At 44.2% G+C, this 21,032-nt stretch overlaps 1 protein-coding gene across 3 annotated transcripts; it reads right to left on the reverse strand.

Moving 5' to 3' along the window:
- Window positions 1-1,547: 1,547 nt before the first annotated feature.
- LOC144937109 (syntaxin-5-like) lies at window positions 1,548-18,371 on the reverse strand. Of its 3 annotated transcripts, none has more exons than XM_078864384.1 (11): window positions 18,291-18,371; window positions 14,637-14,915; window positions 11,878-11,948; window positions 11,313-11,368; window positions 8,890-8,960; window positions 7,364-7,480; window positions 7,107-7,163; window positions 6,897-6,981; window positions 5,454-5,551; window positions 4,599-4,720; window positions 1,548-3,292 (listed from the first exon to the last, which is right to left on the reverse strand). In XM_078864384.1, exons 2-11 carry the CDS (start codon window positions 14,895-14,897, stop codon window positions 3,133-3,135), a joined length of 1,098 nt encoding a protein of 365 aa, XP_078720510.1. In that variant the 5' UTR covers window positions 14,898-14,915; window positions 18,291-18,371; the 3' UTR covers window positions 1,548-3,132. The 3 variants fall into 3 exon arrangements, with proteins under 3 accessions (XP_078720510.1, XP_078720511.1, XP_078720512.1); XM_078864385.1 differs by having other exon boundaries at window positions 18,196-18,363; XM_078864386.1 differs by lacking the exon at window positions 18,291-18,371 and adding an exon at window positions 18,181-18,237.
- Between the last annotated feature and the right edge of the window lie 2,661 nt (window positions 18,372-21,032).

The following is a 21,032-nucleotide window of genomic DNA, read 5'->3' on the forward strand; positions in this document are numbered from 1 at the left end:
CCGCACTACACCCGGGCCTTGCACTGATGGCTCTGTTAGAACCCAACGCAGCAGCGTCACTCAAAATCTGTTTCAGACACCAAAGGTCTAGAACTGTTCTAGCCTCACGTCAGTTCTCTGCTATCGCCCCCTTAATGTGGAACTCTCTGTCCCTTTGCACATCCGCAACATCAAATGCACTCTTGACTTTCAAGAAAAATCGAAAGGCCTCTTCTTATCTGTTGAGCTCAGGCTTTTGAGCAGCCCGAAGCTTTGCTCCGCGCCTCTTAAGGTTGTTGACTTGTCTGCAAAATCCGGCGCGTTTATAAATGCCATTATCATTATCTCCTTCCGCTTGTTTGCTTATTAAAAGAAAAATAAGTCGTGTTTTCAAAATAAAAGTTAAATTATATATGAGTCCATGGATACAAATAAAATATTTTTTCACACTCGCGGCTTAGAGGTCAGCACCGATCAGATCCTGAGTTTGAATTCAGACAGCTGTCCGTGATTATAAATGACGGGCCACTTTGTTGAGCTATCATTTGTGGCCAGGTCGCTTCTGAAAAACAAGTTAATACCTCAGTGGGTTTTGTCTGGTAGGATGGGGTTGGTTTAGTTGTATTTTATGTATTTGTTCGGGTGATTTGTTTACCTTTCTTGCACTTTGTACAGCTATCATGTTTTTGTTTGTCGTAACGTTCTTACCCGCCCCTACTGGACATGTGAAAAAGAGCTTTATAGCTCATCGGATTCCTCCAGTGTTAATACATATTCTCAATCTGCAGTGAAGTTGTTGATTGCAGCCTGATGACCAATGACTTGCACAACAAAAACAAACCTCATTCAATCTGGCTCTCCAAGTTATGACTGGATGTTACTTCTCAGAAAACGACGTTGATAGCAAAATCAGGATACAACTGGAGATACACGCAAATAGTATTTAAAATATATATTATACAATTAATTAAATGGGTTTAACATTCGGTTTCATTACAATGGATTCTTACGCTCAATCATCCCTGCATTCAACGGCGCCAGTAAGAACATGATTTTTAATGTGCTTGACGAGTGTGGTTTGTTCACGTGACCTCTGTAGGCACTAAAGGCACTGCAATGTATCACAATGTAAAAAAATGTAATTCTTAAATATAATCACGACCTCTTAACTGTGACAGTTCATGAAACCAAGAGGGGCCTAATGTCTTACAGGTGGCGTCCATCCCAAGACGTCTACTTTTGATGTTATCGTGCAAGTAATGAACGACTGTTAAAAAAATACCTAGGTGGATACATGTAGCCAACAAGTGAGTTAACACATTCCTGCGGAGGGAGCTGGTAGGAACGTTGGGTTGCTCGGTCAATGGCCAGGGTCAACGGCGGCGTGGTGTATTCCACAAATATGGCCGACTGTGAGGGCGGGCACAAGCCGGCGTGAGTTGGTTAAACGTTGAGTTTTATAAGGGCACCACGGGGTGACCAGCCCCTCCCCACCCAGCCCCACCTCTCCCACTCCCCACCCTCCCCTCCACAACCAGCCCCTCCCTCCCCACCCAGCCCCTCTCTGTACGACGGATGGATACAATAATCCCCTGAGCTGGTGGAACCAGTGGGTTCCTACCAGTAACAACTGCCACTACATGACTGCAAGACAAATCGCAGCTTACATCGTGTTTAAAAGCCTTGCACAAGAGTGATACAAATATTAGTCCATCTCAGTGAGCTGTGAAACACCGTGTCATTGAGTTATTCAAGAATACTTGGTCCTTGGGAATGACAACAAAAGTTAAGGATGAAACACTACGGAGCAGGCTTTTTACAATAAATCGATAAAACTATAAATTACTGCGCTCACATTTGATGCTTCAAATCGTGCGCATTGTAATTGATTACTTACAATTCACGTGCATTTTATGCAAATATTTCCTTTTAAATCATGAAGCAGATACGACCTAACAAACAAGAAACTGTAAAAACGAAACAAAAAATAAATGGATTCTCGAATCGAATGGCGATGCTAAATCGGGACAATTGACTTGACGTGTGGACAAGGCAGGAGTGGATCGTCACGTCTGACAGAGAGCTGAACAATCTGAATTATACAACTGAGGCACAGCTGAGGATGAATCTAAATTCTGATTGTGACATCAGTGCCCAGCAAGTGCACCCAACAGTGCAGTCCTTTTTTTATCGGCGCTTCATGGCACACATTCATTGCTTCGGGGGACACACGAAATGCAATTGACGGCAGTATGGTGCATGGGCAGCTATGGGGTTTTATTGGAATGGTACGGAGCAATTTTACAGTCAGGTGGGTGGTAATGCATGATATTCATCTTTTATTGCAACATTTGCACGAGTCAGTAAGTACAGCTTGATAATCCAAAAATCGATTCTATTCAGTTCACATTTAAACCAGTAATTAACGACGTATTTATTTTTAATCGGTGGATATTCAGCCCAGCCTGGATGTTGTGGTGTGCCGACGTAAAGCTTGAATGTATAGGTGTAACCACAATAGGGCTCTTTTGCAAAAAACGAACTTGTTGATTCTTTTATATCGTGAACAAACACTTACCACCTTTGCATTGTGGAACGCATCAATGGGCAAGAATAGCTAAGAAGAGGTTAGTACTTCCTGTGCAATTGATCAAGACGTGCAGCAGTTTGAGTAGGCATCAACATTACAAACTTAATGGTGGCACAACTAAAAACCTGCTGGAGATTTTTCATCCTCCATGGTGAGCTGCCCTCCGCGATCCTGCTTCCGTAAAACCGTTGAGCGCGGCACGAAGTGGGGATGCATTGGGACTGTTGTATGTTGGCTGAACTTCTTTCGCACCGTACCTAGCCAACCGTCCTAGTCGGAGGTGTGGGGGAAGGGCAACTTAAATACAAAAAGCAGTTCTGTGTTCATTGTTGTCGAGGGCTTGGCAACACGGACGCGATCGATTGCGTACGTGTCCTGCCATCGCAGGCATGGAGAAGTCTGTGCTGGTGGCTTCGTTATTGCTCGTTCGCAGGTACTCGCAAAGACAGGCACGTGGAGCCACGAAGCATCCCGTACGCCTGGACGCCGAGGCGAATCTGTTTTATTTATCTTCACCGACGCGTAGTCGCCGCTCGCAGTACACAGTCGTGCGAGGTCGCCCACTAGCCCAAGAACATCGCGACGATGATGAAAATTAGGATGAGGATGGCGAAGAGCTTAATCATGAGCCATCGGTTGGAGGAAACGGAGCGAAAATACTTGAGAATCTCAGTGTGGGCGCCTTCCACGTTCAGTTGTGTGTCCTCTATGCTCGAGTCAATGCTGAGAAGGGACACACGCCAGTTGAATGAGAAAACTCACGAAAATCATTATTAAGCAAAACCAATAAAACAACATCAGAGTAAATAAGAATTGACTCGTCAGGTCCAAACAACACTACAGATTAAATTGCGCTCAAATTACTCCGAACCAATTGTCTAATGATCCCAAAAACACGAACATCTTAATTGTGATTCTTATTATGCAAATGCCTGCAGTGCTCATTTCGCCAACCGGGGTAAACAAAGAGCGAACTTTACGATGTGTTTCTGGTGATATGCCGGGTGTTGTTCAGCAGGTTGTTGACATTCTCCCCACATGCTGGGAGCTTCCTCTTCGTTTGTAACTTCAGCTCCCAGCACATGGGAGTAAAATATTGGGGCATTATTGCCGAACAACACGCGGCACAACCCTAAAGCACATCGGAGAGCTACACTGTACAACTGCAAAATAACCTACACAATAGTCAAGAGAACATATATATTCAGTTTTAGGATTGCTAAATCAGTTTTTCCCAAAATGTTCAACTGTGTGCAACTGCTAGACTCTTAAGTATCAAAAATACTCGACACATGCTTCAAATGCACTGCTTTAAATGTAAAAGTACGTGCACAAAGATGCTCGGCCTATGACAAAATCGCCCAAGATGTTTCCGACCTCGTCAAACCTCATGCCGGGCATGGTTGAGCCTGAATAGCCCTAGGATGGGTTCTCACCAGGCGCTGCAGGTTGTGTTATAGGCTGTGCAGGTGCACGGCGGGCTGCACAGAACAAACCCCACACTGATCAGTGTTGTGAGGTATGGCCAAATGACCTCCATGGTTCACATGGCATGGAGATGCCTTCATCCAGCGATGGATCCACAAAGGGCTGCACATGTTCAAAGACTTGTCCGCTTAGCACAGAATGTTCTTGCGTGCCGTGATCCTCGCCTGCGACCCAGAACTTTGGAAGCAAGCGTATACAGGAGGTCGTGGGTTCAATTCCGACCCTGATGCCTATATATTTGTAGTGCATGTTTTCCCGGAGGTTGTGTGGATTTTTCTCCGGGTTCTCTGGTTTTTCCCTCCACATTTAGAATCAACGTCATGCGTTTAGAGTATTTGGCTGCTAGAAATCTCCACGTGATAAGCCACTTCGTTAAGCTATCACGGTGCAAAATAAGTTCCACATCCATACATATAAGTATTGAGACTCGGTGAAGCTTTTCTGGATAAATTACAAGATGATTACTATTTTGAAAAACAATTCCTAACGTGCTGAGACCCCCCCGCACCCACGTGATTAGACGCTGTGTGAATCCACTGACCGTTGTATCGTCTCCTCCTGTTCAGTGACCATGTGGGCGAGCTGCTGGAAAATGGATCCCAGCTCCACAATGGTCGACTGAATGGCACTCATAGCATCTGTTCGCTCCTGTATGTACGACTCCTGGACAAAACAGGCACTCGTTAATGCGTGCACAATAAGGGAAAGATATGTTTTTGTCGAGCTCTATTATTCTGCTCAAGACACTGTAAATTGCAAGGGAAATTTGACTGAAAAAAAATATACAAATTGTTTTTTGAAAAAATCTTCAGACATGGGGTTGAATTGCGAAAATCCAGATCGCAAAATGATATCGCCAAAAAAGTTTAGAACGCTGATTTCAGCACTTTTGATATGCAATACGCACAACAAAAAATAAACCTGTGAATTGAAAACTTGTACTGTTGGCACAAGTCGCTTTTTAAAATATAACACAATTTGAATGTATTACAGCGTCTAAATGCGAACACATCTCACAACCTTGTATATGAAGAGAGATGCAGAAAATCAAAGGCATGGAAAAAAAGGTCTTGATCCTGACCTAGAACAGGGAGTCTACAGCACGGATTGCTGGGGGAAGTGAGTTCCAGAATGCGGGAGTTAAAGACTGAATAGCCTCCCACTGAATACTCGAATTATACTCAATAAATACATCGTTACGTGAGATGAGCTCTCCTATGAACGTTTCCAGACCACACGTAGCCAACCGATTAGCATGGTTGGATACGTACAGTGCGAAAGAAGTTCAACATTCATACAGTGAGGATTAGCAATGATAACACACTCAAGGCATGTTGCATAGCTTTGAAACAACGGTGAAGAATTGCGCACGTGTGTGTGAACGTGGCTGACGGACCTGTTTTGCCAAGAGTTGTGCCTGTGGGGATCTCTGCGTGTCCATGTCGATAGAGACTTGTCCCCCGAGCGAGCCGTCGTCCTGCATCGCAGCCAGGCCTGTGCGCCGATGCGAACGCACGCGGGGTCACGGCACTGCCTCGTCACTAATCCACGGCGCACGCAAGGACCTCTGCGCAAAGCTTCAACTGGGGATCCATTGAATTGCTTAAGGGCGCAGCCCTGAAATCAATTGCTTGCTCATTACCACTTCTGTCGTAAGTGCCCTCCGTTAGAGGGAGCTTTCGAGAGAGATGGTATTTGGCATACTGCTCCACGCTGGCCAGACATGTTCAAAGAGGTGGGAGTGCCCATACTTTAGCCCACAACACATGACCTGCCGATTGACTAATTGTGGTGGGTGGGCAGAGGCGGGTGGCTTTCATACATTTGCACCACTGTTTCAACTGCCGCAGAGGGAGATTGAATGAATCAAGCTGGTGACCTCTGATGGATTTATCCAGCTTTTTTTGTATTAGACAGCTACATCCTGTAAAATGCATGAATTAATTAATTTGATAGCCATGCTGGGTAGGCTGTGCGTTGACAGCCATGTGCACCCATCCAGCCAATCGGAGCATTTGTAGCATACGCAGCAAAATACGTAAAAAAAATGTTTTAACAGTTGTGCTACGCGCAGCTTTATTTATTCGGTGTTGCGGGCTATTTAAATTGTTGCAACAACACGGCAGTTTGCATTCATATAAGCAGTGTTATCTAAGGTACAAGATCATGCCGTGTTTCGTAAGCTTCAGGCATTTATGCTGAAACGGAGTACATTGATTGCATAAGTCTGGCACCAGGTGGAGTTGGAAGGCTGTAAACATAATTGTTGCACACTTGCACACGGAACTCATTATTTATAGCATACCACGCAAACAGCCTCTTCACCATATGGTGAGAAATATAATTGGAGGACATCATTAACGAGCTGCAAATAAATATATATAAAACATGTTGTCCATATTCAGATGCTCCAGAAAATGGGACGTATCCCACCCCAAACTTGTGCCCGGTGTTTAAATTATGAAAGTATGATCACACACACACATAGCACATATCGGATTCTGAGACATGCCCACAACTTGTACTTTAAATTAAAGGGGGGAAAAAGTTTGTCCTATAATCCAGCGAACATGGTTACAGTACTCTTGGAAAACGCAAATCCGGGTCCTCTGGGTTTTCCATCCACATTCAAAATCAACATCACGCATTTAGGAGTATAAAAATATTAAATGTCCACGTGACAAGCCACTTCGTTGAGCTATCATTTGTGGCAAGGTCACTTCTGAAAAAGAGCTCAACAGCTCAAGTGGGCCTTATCTGGTAAAGTTAATAAAAAATACAAATTAAAAGTCAGAAGGGGCTGCTGGTGTGCGGTGTGTGGCTTGGAGGTGAGGCATACCATGTCCTGTCACGGGCGTGAATGGAACGCCCATTGAGGAACTCTGGGAAAACTGCTCCTTCCTCCTCTGCATCTGCCTCAAGCTCTAAAGACAACATGGAGTTTTGACAGAAAATCAGCAAATCGTACCATTTTTTGTTTTCAAATCATACATTGCCATAATCAAATGTCACGTGAAATATCACAGAAAGCAATCCATTCAATGCTCACCTCCGTTCTAACTTCCAGAACCGATTTGAATTCATTTGACATGCCAGCAAGTCGAGACTAAAAAAAGGCCCAGAAAAAAAAAAACACCTAAAAGTTACACAACACACACCACAGTGACATTTGTTCATTTCATGAACTGGTGAAAAACGTGATTTGGTGCCTGCCAAGCCTTCTTCCATCCATGCCAGGCTATGACCATAGCCGGGAGCTTGTTACAATGAGTCACTCTGACCCTAACGGGTGCCACGTTGTCTTACCTGCAGTGCCACGACCACCGTGCTGGCGTGAGACTGGGCATGCCGTCCATTCTGAGCACCGCGGCTCCTCACGAATGCCTGCAGTTGTGCGATCTGCTTGTTCAGGCTGTTTATGTCCTGCAAGGCAGAGAGGAATTTTGCATGGCGGGTGCTTACTGAGCTATCAGAAGTCAGCTAGGAGTGAGGCTCAGCTGTTGAACAGAACTGAGCTTTGAATTGTTAAACAGTTGCATATACATCCATAAATACTATTTTAAAAAGTACCGTGTGGACGAAAAAAAGCTGATTAGACTGATATTGTTTTTGTGCATTACCTACTATAATCACCCAGAAATGTCTGTCCGTCCCCCGCGTGACGTCACTCCACGAGGCCCACCTCCCTCATTAATATTCATGAGTGGGTGGATTTTTACACTAACGCAGAAGATCTAGCTGAATTAAATAATGTATTACGCAAAGTCGCTTCAAGTTATGACGTTTCTTTACAAAAAGTGACGGTAAAAAATAAATCTACGCAGCACAGTGCTACATCCGTGCGTGACGTCACTGCAAAAGAGCCAACCCCCCCTTTAATTAATATTCACGCGCGCGTGGAAATTTACTCACGCACAAGGTCGCGCACTCCACATGCCGCACCCCTCCCCTCATTAATAATCATGAGCGGGTGACGTCACTCCACATGCCGCACCCCTCCCCTCATTAATAATCATAAGTGGGTGACGTCACTCCACATGCCGCACCCCTCCCCTCATTAATAATCATGAGCGGGTGACGTCACTCCACATGCCGCACCCCTCCCCTCATTAATAATCATGAGTGGGTGACGTCACTCCACATGCCGCACCCCTCCCCTCATTAATAATCATGAGTGGGTGACGTCACTCCACATGCTGCACCCCTCCCCTCATTAATAATCATGAGTGGGTGACGTCACTCCACATGCTGCACCCCTCCCCTCATTAATAATCATAAGTGGGTGACGTCACTCCACATGCTGCACCCCTCCCCTCATTAATAATCATAAGTGGGTGACGTCACTCCACATGCCGCACCCCTCCCCTCATTAATAATCATAAGTGGGTGACGTCACTCCACATGCCGCACCCCTCCCCTCATTAATAATCATGAGCGGGTGACGTCACTCCACATGCCGCACCCCTCCCCTCATTAATAATCATGAGTGGGTGACGTCACTCCACATGCCGCACCCCTCCCCTCATTAATAATCATGAGTGGGTGACGTCACTCCACATGCTGCACCCCTCCCCTCATTAATAATCATGAGTGGGTGACGTCACTCCACATGCTGCACCCCTCCACAATAACCATGAGGGGGTGACGTCACTCCACATGGGGCAACCCCCCCCCCTCATTAATAATCATGAGCTGAAATAATTTTTCTATTGAATATTTCAGATTGACTGCAATATACACCCGTCCTTGGATGGGTAAAAAAGCTCGTTACATTTATTTGACATACGTTCGAGTAAGCCTTCTATAATTCAAATGTAAAAATCAGGTTTTACCTGTTTGATGATGTAGGTGAGTTCCCCAATCTCTCCAGATTTCTCATCTTGAAGTGACATATTTTTCGTCACTGCAATAGCCAACACGACAGTGACAGAATGCATCTTCTTTATTTGCTTGGCTAAAGCGTGTCTATGGTTTACGGTTAGAGGTTAAGTGGATAATGCTACCCTCAGCACTTATTGCTATCTTGAGAAAAATTACATTGAACCATCAAGGACACCTCACACATTTTCACAAACACTTAAAACCATGTACAAATTCACATAAAAATTGCCACATAGCTTATTAATAACACAGTGTCTAGATCAGACAAGGCAAAATAACACTTGGCATGGCAATATGATTAGTGCACTTGCGTTATAACATGTGCTGGTCCTTTTGCACGTTTATATACACAAACACACGCACGCATTTCTTCGTGTGATCAAATCGTCAAACTAAAATGTCTGCTTAATAGACTGCTGTGCCAGCTTGATCTCATTACCAATGCTTCAAAGTCATGGCAGGCAGCCTGGCACAGGTGAGGTGCGTAACTACACGAGCTGGGTTTGTTTTGTCCTTTAACTGCAACTCGAAACCACGGCAGTCCATTGCCTCTTGAGCGAGCCTTTGTGTGATGAGAAAAAACAAACATTACAGCCCTTTGTCGATTCACTACAGAATTAAGGGATCTTCACTCCATGTCGTTAATGGGGGTTGTTTGACCGTACCTCACCATACTGATATTTGTGAGTTCGGTGAAGGGTGTAATCCCCAGGATCCATTCAGATATCACTCGTCACTGATGTTAACCGTAGCTGGATGTTGAACCCGGGTCTCTGTCGGTACACCCATTGTGTCATACGTAATTTAATTATGTATTCTATTTTAATTTATTCTGACTATATAATAAGATCAGCGGGGACTTATTTTCGGGGGAGGGGGTGTATTTTGTTAATTTTACCATCAGTCAGAACTCATTTGCATATCATCGTAATCATACTGCATACATCTGTTGCAATATTATTCCGATTTAATCTCTCAACACGCAATGAAAGTTTAAATGAGGTGAATGCAGCATCGACTGTCTTGTTCATTTAATGGACAATGTATAAGCTATTACAGTGTTGAAAAATGAGAGCCATTTAACACATCCGTTAAACAAATACAGAGCTTTGTAAATATGAACATCAAAAATATCCAAAGCCATTGTTGAGATTAATGTGTACAATTACTTTCGTCAGGTTTGTTTTAATGTACATAATTCGGAGCCTGTGCACTTATTAAGTAGGCAGATATCACTACTTGGCAACTATTTACATTCTCTTAAGGCAATCCGGAAAGTAAAAGGCACCCCACTCGTTTGTTTAATAATGGTGTTATGGAGCGCCGTCTTGAGTAAGATGATTATGACTGCACTTCTATAAAAATAAGAAAATATGATGTATTCAAGACTATTCTGTAAAGCTGCTATGGAGAACCATCTTAAGGAAAATAAGCTCCGAACATCTAGACTAAAACATGTCTTCCGGAATAAATGCATTCTGCGGATTGCAAGGTGCATTCCCTAACTTTTCTTTTAAAATATTGGGGAGGAATAAAAGTGTGTTATTCTGGAGAATATTGGAATAAAAAAACGGTAATAAGAGCGAGTTAGCTTGGGGGGGTAATTTGTGCCATGTATTCCAATAACCTCAGCAACCCCACACGTCAAATGTGCCCAAAAAGCACACTGCTTAGCGGCCCGTAACGCCTCGTAAAAAAAAACACCGCAGGGATGCCTGGCACAAACATTGCTGCCAAGACCCATTACGGAAGGCTGCCACTCGTCCAACACCACAGCGGCTGACGCGGCGCGGGTGGGGTGGGCAATCCCAATGGAGGCAGGAACGTCACCGTGGCTTTTAGCGTGGCAACGTTGGCAGTCCGAGTCTGCGGAATCCGTTTGTTTGAATTCCAGAATGTTACATCGGGTCTCTTTCTTTTTTCCCCGTCTCCTAATTCCATCAGTTTGATTGCACGGCGGAAAGTGCCAATGTTTGTGAAGCTGAATTGGATCTGCTGCATGCCAATTCCAAATATATATACTGCAATGCTCTGCTTATGCATTCCATTGTTTTGCATTGTGATTGAGCACGCAGTAACATTTTACGCCATCCTCTTAATTATCATAATATTTACACTTAAAGCAAAAACTGCCATATTCTTTGGGAAGGGTACGAGCAGGAATTATACAAAAATAAGAGCCTCATCTTTACCAGACATGGAATGTGCGACGGATGATGGATGAACAAACAGAATTGGTTGCAGGTGTTAATGCTCGGGGTCATGAATGCAGAATGGACCCATGCCTCTCATAAGTGAACACATTGGTGATGCATCCAACGGTACATTCCTGTCTCGGTGCCATCACAAAATGAGGGCCACATGCCAGACTTACAAAACGTCAGTTTTTCCAGCTTGCCAAATGTGTTGCTCAAGTCCCTTCCAATTCGCCTGGGAGAAAGGGCAGCAGTAATTAGTGCTTTGCTTGTGCTTTTTGGCTTCATCCTCCCACTGCCAAGCTTCTAAAACGAGATTAATAACAATTAATGTGTTTGCTTTGCTGTTGCAGCCAATTCAAATTGCTTGCCTCCATAACGGATAGACTGCACACTGCAGATGAATTCAATCCAAGTTAACAACTCCCGCTGTACTTAAATGCAATTAGTTTTTAATCAAGTTAGTTTCTGCGCGTCTGTGCAAGCAGAAAAGCCACGATGGCCGAATTAAATCCGTTCACTAAATTGTCAAAATTCCAACAAAAACAGTAATTTTAACAAATAATAAATCTGCAAGCAAACGAGCAGGTGTGTTTGTTCTCATGGTGCTGTTTCTTTAACATGAGATCACTCGGTGTATGTGCTACAATAGGTGTGCAATGTATTTTATTGCAGTCAGCTGCATAATATTTAAGTGCGAATTCAGCTTAAAGTAACAATTTACTCATAGCTGTCCCAACTTACTTGGCCATTAAGCTGAATTCGCTCATCTGTCTTAAAGTTCTGTTGTTCTGACCGTCAACATAAGCTCCGTTCTGCAAAAGAAAACACTTGCAAGATTAATTTTATATTCTTACGTGGCTTTACCGAAAGACCCAAAGAATATGAATTCATGCAGTCACGAAAGCTTTAAGTCAAGAAATATTAATTTTAGTTATGATATAAAAAAATGAGTCCTTTATCAACAGACTTCTCTATGAAGGGCCTCCCACACCATATCAGACGTGGAGGTTGTTTAGATTCCAAGAACACAGGATGAGATGTTACTATCCTTTGTGCAAGCACTTCCAAGAGTTCATGCACAAAGGATAGTAACATCTCATCCTGTGTTCTTGGAATCTAAACAACCTCCACGTCTGATATAGTCGTAACCATACTTCACCATAGTGGTGAGCATGGGATGACGAAGATGCGGGGTGGCAGGGCATGACACCACTGATGTTATCCATGGCCAGGAATTAAACTCGGATTCATAAGCACGGTGCGCTAACCACTGCACCAACACTCCCGTGGATGTTAAATATGTGGCAATTACTGACAAGCCATGATGCTTATTATGCAAATCCCAGTCTGTAGACATTGTGCTTGGTATGGGTAAACTGAGGATCAAGAAAGCAACTCTTGCCACCACAAACATAAGGATTTTGCCAATTTTAATGAAAGCGTGTACTTTCAGGGCTTGCACTGTCAGCAGTTTAGAGGCACAGGCTGGGAAGCATTTACCACCATATTCATTACTAAACACTTCAGTGTATACACACTTGGAATTGCAATTGATGAGCCAGCATTTGTTATTGATGACATGGGAAACCTTTTTTTCTCCATCGACCTGCAAGCCACCGTGACTTCAGTTCTGATTCGATCAGAATCCTGTAATTCAAATCCCAGGCAACTTAACCCCTCATCCCTCTGGGTTAATACAATTTACATTGTGTCATGGGGAGTCAACGTTGGTTATCATTTGCAGAAAGTGGTCACTTCGCCATAGAAATGTGGAATTTCCACCACTGGATTTGGACGGCCAACAATGATGTGCACTCCCAAACACTGTCTTGGGTATGAAGATACTGGATTTTTAAGGCAGACAATACCACGAAACGAGGTTTTATCTACAAAATAAAAACGGCCATTGTTTCTGTGCAACCTCTTGAGATGTGGCTACAATTGCATGCTATCATGGCCATCAGCCATCGTCAATTCACTGCTGGATGAAGGCCTCTGCACTATACCACCCTCTCTCTCCCGATCCTATTATGTCCACCTAACACCTGCGCAAGAGCTGATTCTATTTGCGTCATATCAGTGGATGCCTTCTCAGATGCGTTCTCTTCCCTGGCTGCCAATCTCTCTTTATTCTGGACAATCTGCCATCATTCCTTCAAGCATACCCTGCCCAAGCCCATTTACTTTTTTATTTATTGGACCCATTGCACATGGGTCCAATACTCGGTAGGGGGAGGGTGATCTGTGCCTTGTGACCTCTCTAGGGTAAGTATTCGCATGAAGGAGGAACAATTTCTGGTTAAGTGGGAGGAGGGGAGTGGAGTAGGCAACTGGAGAGAAAAAAAGGAGCGCAGGTTCCAGGACTGGCTGCAAGGTGGAGGGGGTCTAGGTGACGTCATTCATAATAATTTTCCCTCTGTCCTCTCCCTCGGATTCTTGTCAGTCTATTCGGGAGCCGTTCACCTCCTTTCTCCTAATTCAGTCTCTTTCCATCCTCCTAGAGAAGCTTCCGGGGTGTGCGGGGGTAGGTTGAGTGGGCTGTTAAGGAAATGGTCCCATACCGCCTCCAAGTATGTCTCATTTCCTTTTAGTTTATGGGGAGGAGTGAATTGGGCGGTACCATAGTCCATTTACTTTGATTTGACACTACCACATCTCAAACCAAAAGAAAATAGCTATAATCTTGCAAATACATATAAAGGTTGGCATGGGTTTGACGCTTTGTTCATGAAAAACACATTTTTATACCTCTAGTCAGGCACTGTTATAGTGCAACGTTGCTACATTATTGTGTTAAAACATATGGGAATAATTTCACAGTGCTATGACGTAAGTCCTATAAATATATCCCTGATCTCAAAGTCTTGCTTCTCATTAATGAAGCCTCCAAACTCGTGCCAGATAGCCTGGAACATACTGCCTAGTAGGCATGTAACCTTCTGGCAATGTTACCTTCCATTGATTAATAAATAAAAGTTAATTCTTAAGCTTACAACAATATTAATAATTTCAACTTGTAGCGTGCAGTATTCGCTAACTCTCGAAGAGAGGGAACGACTCAGGGGTGCGAGGAACCACGGACAAGCTGGAAAGCAGCCAGGTAGTGAGCCGCCACCAGTAATTGCCCAAGCTCTGCTGTCCTCTATATATTAAGGAGTTATTTGCCAAATAATGAGTGTTTACATACGAGGAAACTGGAGCACCCGGGTAAAACCCACATGTGCGACGGGGCTACACTCTATCCCATATAGATGGAAGAGGTGGAGTTCACATTTTTGTTGTACTGTGTTCTCCTGGCAAGGCAGGGTATAGCCCCTTCGCACCCTAGCGAAGGGTGTTTCAGAACATTTGTGTGATCCATCAACCCTCTCCTCCACAGTGCTGGAGTACAGGCATGTCCCATCACCGCCAATATACACATACTGTCCTTTTTCAATCCACTGGCTGGTTTTAGGATTGTGTATATTCCTTGCAGCGCCAGGCAATGTCTGCTCGCTCACATGTCTGCCCTTCATGGACTTGCAGGCTGCCAAGAATTCCGAAGTCCGGTCCTGGCCCGACGACGCGCCCATGGCCGGCGGGCCAAGCTGGCTCTGCGACGTGGGTACAGCCTGCGGGGGTGCCGATTCCAGTGACGATCTGGCCGGGTCAAAGGTGCCTGGGACGGAGGCCGCTGGGGCGGAGTGCGAGAACATCTGCTTGGGCCCCAAGTAGATGCCCTGATCGGTGCTGCTGGGCCCATGTCTCCGTCTGGCATTCATCACGGCTCATTTAGTGTCCTTGCAAAAAAAAGAAAATAAAACGAGCATTAATTTGCGTTGAAACGCACGTGCCGCACGGTTTGCGAGGCGGTGTGTTTTCTTTGCGACACTGTTTTTGTTGTGCGGTGTTTCAGGCACCCCTTATTAAAGGAGGCATTCCAACATCAAAGCATTAATAAGGCCAATACTTACAACAGAGGCCATTACTCAAGGTGTGCAAATAATTAAAGCAATTTTAGATTTTTGCAAGCTCAATGTTAAATAGTTCAGTTATTTTTAAACACTGTCTAAATAGGAAATAGCTGAATTTTGAACGCTCTGGTATATTTAATAGCAAACACGTTTGAAGACCCACTGCAATCTTGCTGGTTTGTCAATCCTTAGTATGTCATTATGTGAGAATATATTTCTAACTAGTGTGCGGTTATGTCAGTGCAATATGAGTGAGGTAAGACATGAGCATGTTTAATATTTGCATATTGCCGTTATGAATATGTAATTGCCTGTTTTTCTTATTCAGGTGTTAACATATACTACAGAATATTCATAATGGCAACATACAAATACAAACTATAAAGAATAGTAGTTAAAGTAATATCCTTTCTCTAATAAAAATGAATGTACTCCTCCCCACTTGGAGGTTTACTTTATGTAATCTGAAACTTTACGTAAAGTATCTCCAGGGGCCTACCGTGGCTCCTGCCCCCCTCAACCAGTATATATATACACAAGGTCGGGTCTCTTGGGATTTCTCTTTACTTGATACAGCAATCGTGCTGTGACTGTTCCACCTGAAGACGGAAGCTTGTGTTGCCTCCGAAACGTCGTGATTTATTATTTTATTTTTTATTATTACTTTTATTAATTTTAATTTTATTTTTTACCTACGTGACTTTACCGAAAAAACCTAAGAGTATGATTCCTTGCAGTCACGAAAGCTTCAAATCTAGAATTATTAGCGTGTACCATTGTGAATTTTGTCCGTACAAATATGGCTTAACAAGACCACAGTTTTCTCAGCATACAGTCTAACCAAGTAGCAAGTCATTTACACTTTACTCCGATATAATTACTTGCCGAACTTCACTCTTCCTCCCTTGGCCTCATGGCAACACTGTCAGTCAGCCGAGTTCCACCTCACCCACCCCCCCTACTAGAGGTATAAAGCACACAGACTCTTTGTGTTGAACAAAGTCCCACATTTTATATGGAGTGCTCTTGCCAATAACTGGGAAATAGCAGAATTAGTTTCACACATCTTACTATGCTGATACCCAGATGCTCGACACTGGTTGAGATTCTGCTTGCTGAAACAAATGCCGCAGGGTTTTTATATATTGGTCTGGAACGCCAATTGGATGGAGGAAAAAATAATGTCTTATTTGTAGACAGATTGGAGTTATGCTTAATTCAATTTACATATATGCTACTGTAGTACCAATCAGCAGACCTATTTTATTATTTCCCTTCTACGTGACTTTACCGAAAGAACCAAGAATACCTATAAAGATTTTGATTTAAAGCTTTCGTGACTGCAGGGATTCATATTCTTGGTTCTTTCGGTAAAGTCACGTAGAAGGGAAATAATAAAATAATACAAATATAAAACAATACAAATTCTGTGAAATCCACAGCAAGAAAATTGGAAAAAAAAATCTTGCTGTGGATTTCACACCTGATGATTGCTTGTGTTGCAGTCGAAACGTCGTGAGAATTTTTATTGTTTTATATTTGTATTATTTTATTATTTCCCTTCTACGTGACTTTACCGAAAGACCCAAGAATATACCTATGAAGATGTTACGTTTCAGTCCCGAACATAGGCCCTCCCTCCCCCTCGCACTGTCACTGAAGGCCGTCACAAGCCATGTCTGTCATGGGGATTGTTTGACCATACTTCATCTCGCTGTTCAGTGTGAACTGGTGAAAACGAATTGAAAGGTGGTCACCAGGACCGGTTCAGATGACTAACTATCGCACTATCGCTCCTATCTGCTCCATATCTAAACCTATGTATAAACAAGAATACAGCACATTAATCGGTGATACTGCTGGATTGGCAGAGGTGCACACAAGCATAATAAAGCAACACAAAAAACTCAACACATTCGTCAACACTGGCCTTAAAAGTAAAATATTAAATATGCGACGTTTCAAGCAATGACCCTTCTTCATAGCAGACAGAGGCCCCAGAGATGAAGTGGATAATTAAATAATGACGTTTCGGGCGATTGTGTTGCGCCCGAAACGTCGTGATTTATTTGATTTTCTACCTACGTGACTTTACCGAAAGAACCAGAGTACAGTATATGGATTCCTGCAGTCACGAAAGCTTCAAATCAATAATAGATAATTAAAGTTGAAAACTGCATTTGACTACCCCGGTTGTTCTTAACCCTCACTTAGGCCTTGCACCCTTTTAGTTCTCATCGTAAATAAATGTATGATGTTGATAAATACATAGGTTTCATGAAAAGTAGTTGTACTTAGGTGCCCGTATTTAATTGGTTTAGATTATTTACTTTATTTTAAATCCGGCATGTCTCGCACCCCCAGTGGGTGCGTGAACCCCAGCTTACTGGTCTACTCCATGGGTCTGGGTGATATTTGAACGTAATATTCATTGTAATTAACAATCCAGCTGAGTTAGTGAGAATTCCCAAGCCTCTACAATGCGTGACAATTGTTACTGCCAACGCGACAGCGCAGAGAAACGCGACTCAAAATCGTTGGCGTGATTTGACAGCTGTGATCTGACACACACAATGTGTGTGTGTGCCCAATGACAATAATAAAGCTACGTAAATCTGGTCTCACGCTATAAGACGCGCCGACAACTCTGGTTTTAAACGAGAGGGTACGTCTTATAATACGGGGCGTACGGTAAAGCCCATGGGTGGCCACGTCACATGTCACCGTGGCATTACACAGTGCTGCTGTATATAAAACACACACCGGAGTCGTTAAAACCGCACATCTTTAGCATACCAACAAAACCAGCAGCAGCTCGCGAACAACCGCAACCTTTGTGTGATGAAACAAAAAATGTCTGAAATATCGCGATGATGTCCTGACGGTGTTGCCACGTTAAACGCGGGATTTTACAAATGCAGCAGCGGTCACCGGTTAGCTCCTGAATCCCTCCACCCCGCCTCTGCCCAGCCAGCAGTATATACAACAAGTCCACGCGTCCACCACATCGACACGTCAATGGGTGGTGGGGTAACGTGTGGGTTATACAGCACGTCGCAACCATACAGCTGGCGAAGCGTATCTCAATTACCCTCCGAACTCGTACAGCAATTAGCGAGAGCTCCCTTTAATCGAAGGCCCCCCCTTCCCCCGACGGCAGGTGGTGGTGGTGAGAAAGCGATTGCAGGGCTCCGCCTTTACCTCGTGTAACAAACAGCTGGCTAAGAGGACGAGACTCTCGTCCCAGGCTGGATCACGGCTCTCAGATTTCCCAGTGCTGATGCGCGCCGTTCCACGTGGGCTGGTGGTGGGGGAGGGAAACCCCGGCGAGGTCACGTGCGGCGCCCCGCGTCCAATTGCCGCGCGTCACGCGCGCGGGAGCCGCCAATGCGTTGTGGGAAATGCGAACGCGGAAGTAGCGGGCTCCGCCCAGGAACACGTGGAGGAGGAGCCGTTTGCGGAGCACGTGGGTCGCTCACCGGGGGCCCCATCACACGAACAAAAATGTTTTTGTTCCTGGACATAAAGCAAAGTTAATGATCCACACACCAGTAAAAACACTGTAACAAAAATTGTGTTTTGTTCCTGGGTAATAAGTGTTATTTTCTAATTGTTTATGCCGCAAAAGTATAGAAAGTGGCTATTATTCCCCACTAACTTTCCTTTTGTGACCAGGACAGTGATATTTTGAAATGTACCTATTTTCAATGAGAAAACGTGCATTTGTGTCTTTCGTTCACATAAAGTCCTGGTCACAAAAGCAACGTTTGTGGGGAATAATAGCAATTTTCTATACTTTTAGGCATAAGCAATATCAAAATAACACTTAGTACCCAGGACCAAAATTGTGTTAACATAGTGTAATTCATCGGTGTGTGCCGTGATCAATCCGCTCCTGGATGAAGCTCTGTTTATGTTGACTGAGAGTCAGTCAACCATCTCAGTCAATCAATGTCACCTGGGTCTGCATACCTGTCAACCCCTTTTCAGTGCCTGCCGTATTACAGACTAATTCAGACCTTATTGGTCACCCCGTGCCCTTATAAATCTCAACGTTCCATCACAAGGGAGGAACACAAATAGACAAAAACTGTTTATGTGCCCGTATTGAAACGGCTGTACGCCGTATGGATCGGAATAGTAAGTTTTCCTGTACAAGAATACGGGTAAATCGTATGGGTTGATAGGTATGGGTCTGTCCTGTGACCTGTCAGCGAACCTTCGACAACTTCACGTGGCCTCAAAGTGCACCTGGCCTGGCAGAGGCGCCGTGGTGACGTCGCCGTCACTTAGTGGCGAATGGCGGGTATTGCTACGTTTGTTGAATTTATACTAGTAGGAACCTCCTGGTGACACCAGCCCACAGGGATTATTGTGTCCGTCGTGCAGGGAGGGGCTGGGTGGGGAGGGGAGGGTGGGAAGGGAGGGGCAGGGTGGGGGTGGGAGGGGTGGGGCTGGGTGGGGAGGGGCTGGTCACCCCGTGGTGCTCTTATAAAACTCAACGTTTAACCTACTCACGCCGGCTTGTGCCCGCCCTCACAGTCGGGCATATTTGCGGAATACACCACGCCGCCGTTGAACATGGCCACTGACCGAGCAACCCAACGTTCCTACCAGCTCCCTCCGCAGGAATGTGTTTTCGCACCGTAGGTAGCCAACCATACTAATCGGAGGTGCGGGCAAGGACAACAAACTAAACACAAAAAGCAGTTCCAAAGAAATTAGTTTTCAATTCAGATTATTTAAAAGTTCATAGCTCCGGTGACTTCCTTTTTTTCAGAAGAGCGTTCCAGATGGCCACAGAAGCGCATCTGAAAGCGCACGAAGCAAATGAAAGTCTTTGTTCGATGGCTTAGCCATAAACCACTGCGATGGACCGGAGTGGAGGTGATGGTTTATGCTCCTTGAGATCAACCGCTGCTTCCTCTCACGATCCTGCGATACAACGAATCCACCCAACAATCCGACCACACAGGAACCGAGTCCATCGCTCCGTCTCAGCGATGGATGTCCGAGGACGAGTTCCATTCGTTGGCTTTCACTCCGTTATAATCCTTGACCATGGGAGCGTCAGTTTTCAGTTTTAGGCGACGAGTCTTTCTCACGGCCACTGGCTGTGGCACAAAAAACGGCATTTGGCTGAAACGTCGCCTATTTTTTCTCTTTCAGGCATTTGGTATTGGATGTGTGAAGTTGTAGCTTTCTTTAACAGCTTGAATGATGCCCACGTTCGTTTACGTAAATCAACTGAAAAGTGCGCAAAGCATGGAGAGACACACGCTTGGAATTACATTGCGGAACATGGATTCGAGGACATAACAGTAAAACAAAATCTTGGTTCTTTCGGTAAAGTCACGTAGAAGGGAAATAATAAAATAATAAAAATAAAACATAATATAATTTTCACGACTTTTCGGCCACAACGCAAGCAGCCGTCCTCAGGTGAAGAACAGATCTGTCGGAAAGACAGCGTCCGAATCTGTTCTTCACCTGAGGACGGCTGCTTGCGTTGTGGCCGAAACGTCGTGAGAATTGCATTTTATTATGTTGTATATTTTATTATTTCCCTTCTACGTGACTTTACCGAAAGAACCAAGAAGATGAATCCCTGCAGTCACGAAAGCTTTAAATCGAAATAAAAAAAAAATACTTAACGACATTCAGGCTAATCCAATAATGTGTAGGCATGTTGAGTAATATGTAAGATTAAATTGCCACGTTTTTACTTTATTCTATCTCGTGACATCTTAGCATGGCTGATGGCTCTGACAAGCTTGACACCTTTGAAGTGGCTACGATCTCGCACCTCCACGGTTGGCGACGTACGGTGCGAAGGAAGTTCAACACATTCACGCACTATTACACATAAACTCCCAACAAGTGAGATAGCATTAAAATCTGGATTTTATTTGTTTCAAGAGTAGTTATGTTATCAGACTATGA

Source organism: Lampetra fluviatilis, chromosome 18, assembly GCF_964198595.1.
Source record: "Lampetra fluviatilis chromosome 18, kcLamFluv1.1, whole genome shotgun sequence".
Classification (NCBI taxonomy): domain Eukaryota; kingdom Metazoa; phylum Chordata; class Hyperoartia; order Petromyzontiformes; family Petromyzontidae; genus Lampetra; species Lampetra fluviatilis.